The sequence below is a fragment of the Electrophorus electricus genome, chromosome 7 (genome assembly GCF_013358815.1).
Source record: "Electrophorus electricus isolate fEleEle1 chromosome 7, fEleEle1.pri, whole genome shotgun sequence".
NCBI classification, from domain to species: Eukaryota; Metazoa; Chordata; class Actinopteri; order Gymnotiformes; family Gymnotidae; genus Electrophorus; species Electrophorus electricus.
The window spans coordinates 4,641,589-4,654,468 of NC_049541.1; the positions used below are offsets into that span (position 1 = coordinate 4,641,589).

General features: G+C 45.1%; 1 protein-coding gene across 2 annotated transcripts; it reads right to left on the minus strand.

The window, feature by feature from the left end:
* Positions 1-1,576: 1,576 nt before the first annotated feature.
* On the minus strand, positions 1,577-12,880 carry LOC113588424 (fizzy-related protein homolog). 2 transcript variants are annotated; one of them, XM_035528075.1, is made up of 14 exons: positions 12,792-12,880; positions 10,856-10,926; positions 10,402-10,530; positions 10,200-10,263; positions 9,121-9,248; positions 8,625-8,707; positions 7,907-8,090; positions 7,763-7,828; positions 7,495-7,597; positions 7,164-7,348; positions 6,767-7,000; positions 6,452-6,556; positions 6,170-6,262; positions 1,577-3,334 (listed from the first exon to the last, which is right to left on the minus strand). In XM_035528075.1, the coding sequence occupies exons 2-14, from the start codon at positions 10,922-10,924 to the stop codon at positions 3,293-3,295; spliced, it is 1,485 nt and encodes a 494-aa protein (XP_035383968.1). In that variant the 5' UTR covers positions 10,925-10,926; positions 12,792-12,880; the 3' UTR covers positions 1,577-3,292. The 2 variants fall into 2 exon arrangements, with proteins under 2 accessions (XP_035383968.1, XP_035383967.1); XM_035528074.1 differs by having other exon boundaries at positions 9,121-9,251.

A 12,880-nucleotide genomic window follows, 5' to 3' on the forward strand; every position in this document is an offset into this window, starting at 1 on the left:
CAACGAGGCCATAGTAAAGGCTGAAATTGTCAGGTGCATATCTCCATTAGCCACTGTGATGATGCCAGAATAAAGGCTTGCCCAAGCTGCCGAAGTACTGCTGTATTTACAAAGTAAGTTAATTAGCTGATTATTTAATATCCCTAGAAACTTCACATTTTAAGATAGTTGAAAGAGATGGCCTTTATTGTACAAAGGAAACAGCTTCATATTATGGAGCTAAAATAACAAAAGCATATTTTTGAGGATTCCATGATGTCTTCCCAAATGCTTATTTTCACCTTGATGTCCACCAGTAAATATCTAATCACTCTAATCAACCCCCCACCTCCCTTTTCCTCAAAATATAAATAATATTTTAGGTTAATAGCTCTATTAACTTAGAAGTGCGCCGAAAGTGATAAGCGGTTGTTACATTTATTAGGAGCTCTCAAGAACAATAGCTTGTTAGTCCTTGTGTGTATAAAGAGGGCTTTTTTCATGTAAAACATTCTGTAAGAATTGTCCAAAAAGTTAAAAGATAAATATTTAAATACTAAGAGGCTGAATACATTCAAGAAAACCAGCCGAAATTTGTATTCTTTCCCTGCCGAAAAAACAGGACTCTCCTACCAATGCTAAAATGGTGGCTCAGCACCACCGCCTAGGAACAATATGATATTAGCGCTGCAAGGTGTTGATTTAACAGTAAAGCACCACAGCTTTGCCCCACACCTTGTACAGTATCCAGCATGGGGTCTTTTTGGCAGCCAAAAAAGGGAAAGTCTATCTGATTGCTGTGAAACATCTCTCTCCTTCTCCCTCTCTCTAATCAGGATTGTGGAGGAAGAAATGGCCTTCATGAATGCAAAATAATGAACAGAAGATTGTGAGAGAGGAATACTTGATTTGTATTCTTCTCAATATCAATTGAGCTGCATTCATTTCCAGGACAGATGCAGGAAATTATGAATCTCTAAATCACAAAGAAGCTCATGTTCTTTAGCAAAACATTTGCTGCTTACTAAATGCTTCTGAACTTAGATCAGGGAATCCGAAGGCACAGTTGCCACAAGAGTTCTTGATACGGAAATGGAGGACCGTAATAAAAGTAACAGGAAAGAGTTGGTAATGCCCCCTGGTGGTGCTATGGGGGAACAACTGCACACAAAAAAAAACACACACACAAAACGAAAAAAAAAAAAACATTAAGGGAGTGTTTTTTTGCTAACTGCTAAGCAAAATGAGAAAGAACACACACTGGTCTAATTATCTATATTGGAACTTATATCTGAACTATGTATTGTGTTAGGACTACTGAACATAAACACTTAGGGTGTGTGTGCATATCTCAACAACTGGTCAGTGTTGTGCCATGAAGCGGGTAGGGGTGAGAGTTGGTTAGAGTTCTCTGGCAAAAATGATCTTATCTGTGTGTATCTAACCATCCACCATTTGTCTTTTATAAACAACAATTTTCACTCTTAAGACCCTTCTTCACCTTAACCTTTCATTTTGTAGATTTCTTACACTGGGTGACTTAAAAGAGGCTTAGGAGACTTAAAAGAAGCAAAACAGTTGCTTGTTTGCATTTTTTTTTAATATACAAGCAAATTAAATCATCCATTCTAAAGTGCTGTTTCAAATACCTTCTTATTCAAATGATTGTTGGCTGTAATCAGAAAGAATTTATATAATATTTCCCTTGTGGTATCACAACACATCATATCACACACACACACACACACACAAAATCCTACTCATACTCAGATTGTGCTTCTTAATATTTAAATAAATGTACCATACTTTCCATGAGCTTGTGTCATTCTCAGTTTGCCCAAATAAACAAAAGTAAGCAGCCACTTCCCTTATGCTTCATTGCAATTATGACTGCAAAAGGAGAAATGTCACACGTGGCAAGACGTGTCACACTTTGGTATATTAGTGTGCATTTCAACTCCCTCTGAGCCATCATTAAAGACATAGCTGCTGTCCATAAACCTGCCTTTGCAATGTTACTCTGCCTGAGAATCTTGGCATTTACCACATGTGAACACACAAGCACGCACAAAAGGTGTTCTGCATCGTCAAGAGCAACAATATTCCATGGCACTACATAAATTAGAATTCCTCCAAGGCCCCCATTAAAGAGGTTCAGATCTAGCTTGCACACAGACGCAGCATAGAACACACTTTTATTCACTCGGCTTGGTAAGAAAACCATATTTTGTCCTTACAACATTCTTTAAGCTGTTCCACTATGGCAACCATCGTGGACTTGTTTGAAATGGTAGTTAATGGCAAGTATTCATCTTTCACCATACACAAAATATCCTCACAGATTAAATAAATACCATCCATCCATCCATCCATCCATCCACAATGACCCACATCATTCAGACTCAGTATAACAAGAGGAAGAAATGAACCTGATTTACATTTAAAAGGAAAGAAAGAAAGAAAAGAAAAGAAAATGCAAATAAAATAATTTTCCGCAACGTTCAAACAATAGCTTGGAATAAAACAAGTGCCAAGGTGAAAATGTTTCATACCACAGAAAATTAGCTTGCTGAACTATGGTTTTACTGGTTCTCAGGTGATTTAAAATACACTGTGCTATATTCTATGCGTTCAAAAAGACATAATGGGGGAAAGAAAATGACACTTTTGAAAATGTGCTCAACCTGATGATTAGAAAAACAATTAAAAAATAATTTCTGCCATCATGTCAACCAATTCATAACCTTAAAATGAAATAAACAAACTTCAAAGGCAATTTAGAATATTTGACTGATATTTCAAGAAAATTAGATATCTGCTCTGATCTTTCAGCATAAACAAGCTAAGTTATAAAAGTAGGGGTCTAAAGTAGGGGTTGAAATAAATACTCATTAAAATAAGAAAACCTAGCTAAGAAGGTACATTAACCCCATGTGCTTAACTCATTGCATTTAAGGCAAAAGGTCAGAAAGCTTGTTACCCACAAAACAAATGAAGTGGCATGAATCGTCAGAACCAAAACAGATTCTACACTGAGCTGGCAAAAAGCACAAAAGCACAAGGAAACAAACAAACCAACAAAACCAACCATTTGCAAGGAAAGCATTCAATTTGGCAGTAATGCACCCGTTCCCTCATCAAAGTAAAACTCTTAAGGGGACACCTCCCACGATGCCGTGTTCTGTCCCAAACAGCAGCGTGTAAAGTGGTCTCATGGTGTCCATCAGTCACAAAGGTTGTCATGGTGATCAGTGTTTATCCCCACTGTAGTCCCAAATGATAGCTAGCGCTTGCACACACTGGTAAACAAATATTACCGGATCCTTGTAAACAGGTTTAAAACCGATATAGATTCCTAGAGAGAAGGGGGGGGGGTAAATATATAGCTGCAGAAATTGTAATAATTCATTTTAGTTTTGAGTTGTGCAAAGACACGTACAAATTAAAATGTTCTTTACCCAATGTACTTTAACTGTAAAATTAATACTTTAAAAGGTCAGCAGTAATTTGTCAAATTTGTCTGAAGTAGATGACAGTGATTGAAACCGTAAAACCGTTTTTTAAGAGGTAAATGTGAGGAGGGAAGTCTCTGGCTAGCATCACTATCTGTGAGGTGCTATGTATCTAACATTACTCTAGCTCTGAGGGTGTGTGTGGCTGACATTACTCTAGCTCTGAGGGTGTGTGTGGCTGACATTACTCTAGCTCTGAGGGTGTGTGTGGCTGACATTACTCTAGCTCTGAGGGTGTGTGTGGCTGACATTACTCTAGCTCTGAGGGTGTGTGTGGCTGACATTACTCTAGCTCTGAGGGTGTGTGTATCTGACATTACTCTAGCTCTGAGGGTGTGTGTGGCTGACATTACTCTAGCTCTGAGGGTGTGTGTATCTGACATTACTCTAGCTCTGAGGGTGTGTGTGGCTGACATTACTCTAGCTCTGAGGGTGTGTGTGGCTGACATTACTCTAGCTCTGAGGGTGTGTGTGGCTGACATTACTCTAGCTCTGAGGGTGTGTGTGGCTGACATTACTCTAGCTCTGAGGGTGTGTGTGGCTGACATTACTCTAGCTCTGAGGGTGTGTGTGGCTGACATTACTCTAGCTCTGAGGGTGTGTGTGGCTGACATTACTCTAGCTCTGAGGGTGTGTGCGGCTGACATTACTCTAGCTCTGAGGGTGTGTGTGGCTGACATTACTCTAGCTCTGAGGGTGTGTGTGGCTGACATTACTCTAGCTCTGAGGGTGTGTGTGGCTGACATTACTCTAGCTCTGAGGGTGTGTGTGGCTGACATTACTCTAGCTCTGAGGGTGTGTGTGGCTGACATTACTCTAGCTCTGAGGGTGTGTGTGGCTGACATTACTCTAGCTCTGAGGGTGTGTGTGGCTGACATTACTCTAGCTCTGAGGGTGTGTGTGGCTGACATTACTCTAGCTCTGAGGGTGTGTGTATCTGACATTACTCTAGCTCTGAGGGTGTGTGTATCTGACATTACTCTAGCTCTGAGGGTGTGTGTGGCTGACATTACTCTAGCTCTGAGGGTGTGTGTGGCTGACATTACTCTAGCTCTGAGGGTGTGTGTGGCTGACATTACTCTAGCTCTGAGGGTGTGTGTGGCTGACATTACTCTAGCTCAGAGGGTGTGTGTGGCTGACATTACTCTAGCTCTGAGGGTGTGTGTGGCTGACATTACTCTAGCTCTGAGGGTGTGTGTGGCTGACATTACTCTAGCTCTGAGGGTGTGTGCGGCTGACATTACTCTAGCTCTGAGGGTGTGTGCGGCTGACATTACTCTAGCTCTGAGGGTGTGTGCGGCTGACATTACTCTAGCTCTGAGGGTGTGTGTATCTAACATTACTCTAGCTCTGAGGGTGTGTGTGGCTGACATTACTCTAGCTCTGAGGGTGTGTGTGGCTGACATTACTCTAGCTCTGAGGGTGTGTGTATCTGACATTACTCTAGCTCTGAGGGTGTGTGTGGCTGACATTACTGTAGCTCCGAGGGTGTGTGTGGCTGACATTACTCTAGCTCCGAGGGTGTGTGTGGCTGACATTAGTCTAGCTCCGTGGGTGTGTGTGGCTGACATTACTCTAGCTCTGAGGGTGTGTGTGGCTGACATTACTCTAGCTCCGAGGGTGTGTGTGGCTGACATTAGTCTAGCTCCGTGGGTGTGTGTGGCTGACATTACTCTAGCTCCGAGGGTGTGTGTGGCTGACATTACTCTAGCTCTGAGGGTGTGTGTGGCTGACATTACTCTAGCTCTGAGGGTGTGTGTGGCTGACATTACTCTAGCTCTGAGGGTGTGTGTGGCTGACATTACTCTAGCTCTGAGGGTGTGTGTGGCTGACATTACTCTAGCTCTGAGGGTGTGTGTGGCTGACATTACTCTAGCTCTGAGGGTGTGTGTGGCTGACATTACTCTAGCTCTGAGGGTGTGTGTGGCTGACATTACTCTAGCTCTGAGGGTGTGTGTGGCTGACATTACTCTAGCTCTGAGGGTGTGTGTATCTAACATTACTCTAGCTCTGAGGGTGTGTGTGGCTGACATTACTCTAGCTCTGAGGGTGTGTGTGGCTGACATTACTCTAGCTCTGAGGGTGTGTGTGGCTGACATTACTCTAGCTCTGAGGGTGTGTGTGGCTGACATTACTCTAGCTCTGAGGGTGTGTGTGGCTGACATTACTCTAGCTCTGAGGGTGTGTGTGGCTGACATTACTCTAGCTCTGAGGGTGTGTGTGGCTGACATTACTCTAGCTCTGAGGGTGTGTGTGGCTGACATTACTCTAGCTCTGAGGGTGTGTGTGGCTGACATTACTCTAGCTCTGAGGGTGTGTGTGGCTGACATTACTCTAGCTCTGAGGGTGTGTGTGGCTGACATTACTCTAGCTCTGAGGGTGTGTGTGGCTGACGTTCTGCTAGCTCTGAGGGTGTGTGTGGCTGACGTTCTGCTAGCTCCGTGGGTGTGTGTGGCTGACATTAGTCTAGCTCTGAGGGTGTGTGTGGCTGACGTTCTGCTAGCTCCGTGGGTGTGTGTGGCTGACATTAGTCTAGCTCTGAGGGTGTGTGTGGCTGACGTTCTGCTAGCTCCGTGGGTGTGTGTGGCTGACATTAGTCTAGCTCCGAGAGTGTGTGTGGCTGACGTTCTGCTAGCTCCGAGGTTATGTAGTTATGCAAGTAGCTAGCTAAATGTTACCTTGGTGGATCTGGTTTTGCTAAAGACGTTCCAGAAGCGCAGCGTCTCGTCTCCTGCTCCCGTCACAATAGCCTCACCGTCAGGTGACATGGCCTATGGAAAACCAGGTCACAACACTTCAGCACTTTATAATAGCAAAATAACTACACTACCAGCCACTCTTCAAGGAACAGGAATGGAGGCGTTTGTTTATTTTACTACATCCAAAAATTATTTCTCAAAGGCTTAAGATCCTAATATAAGATAGAGTGCAGTTCTACTAAACATGCAGGTGTTCTTTACCAGGTACAGGACTCTGTAGGAATGTCCTGTAAGCTTGGCAACCTGGGTGAGCGAAGGATACTTCCACACCAGGATCTGATTCTGAGAGTAACCGTGGGTGCTGACCTGCATGCACGTTCGCGTTCACACACACACACACGCACACATACACAGTTATACACGTCATAGCGCATCGTATTAACCCGGCAGTCCTTACACTAGAAGTCAGTGTAAAGACCGCTGCTATTACATGTCCTAGGCATCCATTAGATTTGGATTAATATCCCACCCCCTCCTAACCCACCCCTAGTCCGGAGCCCGTGGGGAGCAGCGTACCAGTTCGTTGGTGTGCTTGGACCAGGCCAGGTTGCAGACCTGCGAGCCTGTGTCTGTGCACTGCAGCGGCTGCCCCGTGAGCGTGTTCCAGAAACGGATGCAGCGGTCGGCCGTCCCCCCGCCCGACGCCAGCAGGCCGTGCTGGTGGGGCGACCAGGCGATGGCCTTCACCGCCGCCAGGTGCTCCGTGTACTGCTGCATGGGCAGCACGCTCGAGTGGTTCCACACCAGCAGCTAAGAGGGAGGCGCGGAATACGAAATGGTTAGGACGATGGTGGGATGGGTGTTGTGAACATTTGGGCTACGCGTGGAGATCTTTCGTGCTCAGCAGAAACCCAGAGAAGGCAGGACCAGCTGTGCCTTGGCTCGCAGCTGTAGCGTACAGGGCCGGGGCTACCTTATTGTCATTGCCACCGGACGCGAGGAGCTGGTGGTCGGTGCTCCACTTCAGGCCGCACACCTCCTGCCGGTGGCCCTGGAGCCGGCGCTCGGCCTGGAGAGGCGGGGCGCGGATGTCCCGCTGCAGGATGAGCCTGTCCCTGCTGCCTGACGACAGCTGGTCCACATTCCAGGCCAGTGCGCCTGACGGGAGGAAGAGGAGCTGCAGAGGACTAACATGACTCCGTATATACCAGAAACTCTCGGTACCTGTACGGGTACACGCGCAGCCGGGCCAGAGCCGGCACCACGGCCAGCGACCCGAGAGCCGCAAGCAGTTCTGCGCTCACCCACTCGCGCCGTGTGGCCTTCCAGCACGGAAAGCTTCTTCCCGGCGGCTGCATCCCAAATCTGCACGAAGCCCTTATGTGTGCCCACCGCCACCAAATTCCCCTGTGACGCAAGCAGAGAGGGGCATTAGGACCCAGTGGTTACCACCGCAGAGTAAGCCCTTCCCTGCGCTTTACTTTCTTTGCAGGGTGTCAAGTCGCGTCACACCACAGAAACACCTGACGGCTACAGCACCCAAAGAGGAAACCGACAGACAAGCTTGCTTACTCTTTCTGACCAGCCCACAGATGTCACAGAATCGCCCTCTACTGACAAGTCGCACAACCGTGTCACCTGCGGATAGAGAGGTTATTAACGTCACGGTTACTAAGCACGGCCTCCCACTCCTCCCACACTCTCACCGAGCCCCACCTGGCTCGTGCAGGCACTCCACAGGTACACGCAGGTGCCTAGGCCGACGCTGAGCACGTTCAGGGAGGACCAGTCCACCAGGTTGAGGTAAAAGTCATCCTGCAGCTCGGGGGCATCCAGCACCTTAAAGGGGATCTTCGAGATCTTGCGCATGGGTTTCCGTGGTGATCGCAGCAGCTTCTGACTAGGCGGGTACAAAAAGTACAAGAGCGCAAACTGCTGAAAGCTTGTTAAGTGAAGACCTTGCCACAGACAAAAATGTGAAGATTTTTCACAAGCTGAGTGACTAGCATTTAGAAGTTTACTACTGGCAAACTTTCACTGAACCCTCAATGCCTCAATTTTCACAAATTTTTTTTTAAAGCTAACTAAAAAAAAAAGTGAATCTATTAACACAATTAATTTTAACTTTGTCTTAATTATTGAATTGCATAATGATTTAACTTGCCACCCACCCCTCTTTTGTTTGCACTTTAATGAGGCTCTATTCCAGGCATCTAATCACTAGGGACCCGACAAGCAGAAGTCTCACTGGCACTAAAGCTCAGTTGACACCAACACCCACCCACCCCCCCCTTACCCCGCCCGTCTCGTACAACTGTTACCTCTGCAGGTCAAGGGGAAGCCACCAAGCAGAAGGCAAGAAATCATCGCTTCATCTGGCCAACGCTCAATCACCTGTTTATTAAGAGGTCAGGAAGAAGGGCAGGGGTTCTACCTGTTGCTGCTGACAGGTGAGAGTGAGTATGGGGAGACGTTGTTGCCGTCATCTGGGAGCGACCGCTTGGCACTTAGAGAATACTGCACACATGCATACACACACGGAGACAATCCTCAGGAATGTACCTCATACGGTTGTCTATTTTGCTATTATTAGAGAACTGACCAGTTCAGATAACTGGGAGAGAAAAGCCATCTCCAGATCTGAAACCGTCCTGCTCATATTCCTACAGACCAACCAACGAAGACAGCGACGGCGATTCGGTCGGCCAGACTGAAACGCCGTAGCTCGGTAGCCCTCACCACCGCAGCAGCTGTTGTGCGGGGACCTGTGCTAACACTTCGCCTGGGGCGACGCCCACCCAGGGCCTCAGCACCTTCCGTTGTAAAACTCCGCCCGTCGCGTTTGAGTGGGCGGCAGAATCACGACCTCAGCCAGCTCCGCTCCGCCCTGCGTCCTCCCCACCCCTCCCCTCCGCGACGCGGCGACTCACGCTGAACAGGCTCCTCTTCTCGGGCGTGGAGGGCAGCAGGCGCCGGTCCTCCGTTTGAGGGTCCTGCACCTTCTCGATGCCCGCACCCAGGAGCTCATTCTTCAGCAGGGCGCAGTACGCCAGGCCGTCTGCTGAAGGCCGTGCGGGGTGGAGAGAGGAGCAACACCGAGTCAGGAGGAAGCGCGTACAAAGAAAGAAAAGAAAAGGGGGCGAACGATGGAAAGTATGGGAAAGGAAAGAACGGCCCAGAAGGGGTGAGGCAAACAGCAGGCAGGAACGGAGAGAGGCAGAGACAGATCAACAAACAGAAGGACAAGAAGGGGTGAGCAAGTGCACTGGAGACAAACTAGAGCCCGGTTTCCATAGAAACCAGGCTACCATAAGGGAGGCCTTGCCTGAGTGTTTTGAGAGAAGAACAGGTTTGGATTAAACAGGTTGCTCTGTACTCATGTGTGTGTGTGTGCTATTTTTTATTTATATATATATATATATATATATATATATATATATATATATATATATAAAAATGAGAGCTAGAGAGAGCGAGAGAGAGAGAGATATTAAAAATTGCAGTTAGGTACACAGAGTTTCCAGAGAAACAGGATGTAGTAATGGAGATGATTAAATGGATGATCCGGATGCTACGCCAGAGAGCTGGTACTTTGGTTCAGTGGTCAGTGCTAACATTTACCTCCTGTCAGACCTGGGTTCCCAGGTACATTGGCTGAGATATTATTTTTATATATATATATATATATATATATATATATATATATATATATATATATATGTATGTGTGTATATATATATATATATATATATATATATATATATATATATATATATATATATATATATATATATATATATATATATATATATCCCTTCTTTCTTTTTTTAAATGTTCATGTGATGGAGCGCAGTCCCTGATAGCATATTTAGGTTTATACCAGAGCACAAACACCAAGACTAAAGCACTACTGTGTGTACCAACCTGTATCACCAGTGCAGAAAAAGAAGCTGCGAGTAGGTAAATACAAGACAGACAGAATAAGCACCAAACGAGATTGAAGGGTTACCTTTGCTGCTGTCTGATGTGCCGTCTTTTGTTTTCTTGTTTTGATTGTGTGACTTTTCATTCTCCTTAGACCAACAACAAAAAAAATTAAAAAACTGCATCAATGGATGAAAAGGCTTATTTGATTCCCTCCGTTTTCCCCCGGCCGAACCGTAGGCCCTTTAAGGAGCTGTGTGGAAGAAAGCTGGAGCTGAGGGCCCTACGTTTATGCGGTGGAAGTTGACGCTCCAATTGGCTCCGGCACGCGAAGGGATGAATCGATCTCCGTGTTTACTCGGCGAGGACAGGGGCGAGTTTGTTGGCGTCAGCGCGCGTACAACCTCCGTCACTTTCTAAAGGAAAGAAGATGGGGAAGAAAAAATAAAGCTCTAGGCCAGGCCAGTGCTGGTGTAGCCCTGCACCCAACAGTTGAACACTCTCTCCGAACACACCAGAAACACATCAGCCATATAACACTCTGCCTTTACAACAATAAACAGTTTGGAATCATTTTCCTCTTTATATATCACTAAAAGCCTTGATTTGATCAAACACCACCCTCACCAGCTCTGTAACCCAGGTGGTGAAAGCGACAGGTTAATGATCAGCCAATGAAAACTGTGCTTGCAACTATGTGTGTGACTGCATCAAAGCCATCAAGGTGCAGTGCATACTCACAATGGGGCTGGCGTTGTCATTCTGGATATTGATTTGTCGGAGGAGCCGCCTCTCATAATCCTGGTCCATGGCTGTGAGAGTTTGGAAGAGAAATGACCATGTTAAAATGCCGACTGTCATCATTCACCAAGATACTTGGTACCTTTATCGGCACTTTAACAAATACACGTGCATCTAAACATATGTGTTAGCCTATTGGCAATACACTGGCACGCTTGTGCCAGTTCATGTCAGACTACTGACGCTTTATGGTGGTCTTCAACAAATTCTCGCGTTCTTGGAAATCCACTAGAGCACTAGATTCAAGAAGGGCAGAGATTTCTGACTCACAATTTCACAAATACCCTCAATACAGCTGACATTCTGCGGTTTTGCCTCATGGTGATTGTTTTATTCCAGATTTATCAGGGTGGAAGTACAGAATCAAAACAAACAAACCAACCAAATAATAATAACAACAGTGTCATTGTCTAATTAGCTAACTACAGACTGTGCTGCATATTGGTGAGAAAGCAAAGAATTAACCCCATAACAAAAAGTAACAAATAACTACATTAATTGTAATGCAGTTAATGGCTGCTTTGGCAGTATTGGTCATGCTTAAGGCCTTCTTAGTCAACTCTTACAGACCCAATCAGTGTTCTCACAATCAGTTCTCATGTCTGGCAGTTTTATTTACCATAGCTAGTGCTTTTAACAGTTCTGAAAGTGGGCAGCAGACAATGACATTTTTTTTTTATTTAAAGTCAGGCTGCCTGTATATTTAAAGGAGCTGTAATACTGTCATAAAAGTATCAAACCATATTTATGAATAGATTTTTAAATAATTCGCTAAAGTACAGCTCACATGAGATGAAGAATCAGATCTCTTTGCAGTCCCTGAATTAACCAGGTTCTGATTCATAGAGCAGGTCCCCACATGGAGTCGGGCATGTTTAAAATATATACAGAATCTGATACATCCATGTCACTAGGTGTCAGTATTAATGGCTGATTCAAACCGCGAAGAATCACTGAGAAAAAATGTCTTATTGCTCCTTTAAGGGAGGATAAGTTCTTTAACTAATGCAGCATCGTTAACCTCTATAATAAAGGGAAGGAAAAACAACTTTCCTGCACGCATTTTCCCCTAAAAGTTTACGTACTAACATTTGCTCTTAATGTTTTTACATACGACGTAAGAAAGATAGCTACAAAAGTCATGTTTTAACGGGCGACAAATCAGAGCTACTGTCGGCTACGAGAAACCCCAGCCTTCTGAAGACAAACATATCTTGTCATTTTTCCAATGAAGAGTGGTTTTAAATAGCCACAAAACGTACATAAAGGTACATACGTTATCATATCCAGAAGCATAGCATTAGTTTCCATACCTGGCCTAGCTCCGTTAGCTAGCCACAACAGAGGCTACAAACGGGTTAAATGCAGATATGCTAACCTAGCTAGATACTAGTTTCCTGTCCAACTAACTAACTAGCCATTTAAACATTGAATCGTTAGCGAGCCCTGAATGTCTGATGTCCCCGAATGTCGTTTCTCCTCCAAAATAGAGCTGACACACATAACTTGCTAAACAGCTGTTAGTGGACAGAAGGCTATAATACTCAACTATCGCTGGCGAGATTAGCTTCACTGACACAACTCCATGGAAAGATAAAGGGAAACATCATATCTGTCAATGCTCACTTTAGCTATCCTTAACCGATACCTAAAAATGCAAGCGCTAGCTATAATACTAAGTGTTTTATGCAGTTTACGTTAACTTACATCATTATGGCCGGCTAGCTTAGCGTAGCTAACTAAACACAGCAAAGCGGCTGGCTGGCCAATGCAGTACTCAGTGCCATTGAAAAGTGGTAGGCAAAGTCAGTCACTAACCAAATCTTCGCGTTACGTTAGATGTCAAAGTAACCGATCAGTTATCTAGAGTACATACCACGGTCAGTTTAAGTGTCTTATGTGACCCCGTTTTGGGCAGATTGAAAGTGAGACCGCTATTTGATTGTTGATCTCCCAAGCGCAGAG

What these genes read in the sequence shown, in the direction of transcription:
- LOC113588424 (XM_035528074.1), bottom strand. Translation starts at nt 10,924, where the DNA reads ATGGACCAGGATTATGAGAGGCGGCTCCTCCGACAAATCAATATCCAG. An exon ending in AGAAGAGGAGCCTGTTCAGC is followed by an intron (nt 8,708 to 9,120) that starts GTGAGTCGCCGC and finishes GCATGTGTGCAG; the next exon opens with TATTCTCTAAGTGCCAAGCG. An exon ending in CCTACAGAGTCCTGTACCTG is followed by an intron (nt 6,263 to 6,451) that starts GTAAAGAACACC and finishes GGTTTTCCATAG; the next exon opens with GCCATGTCACCTGACGGTGA.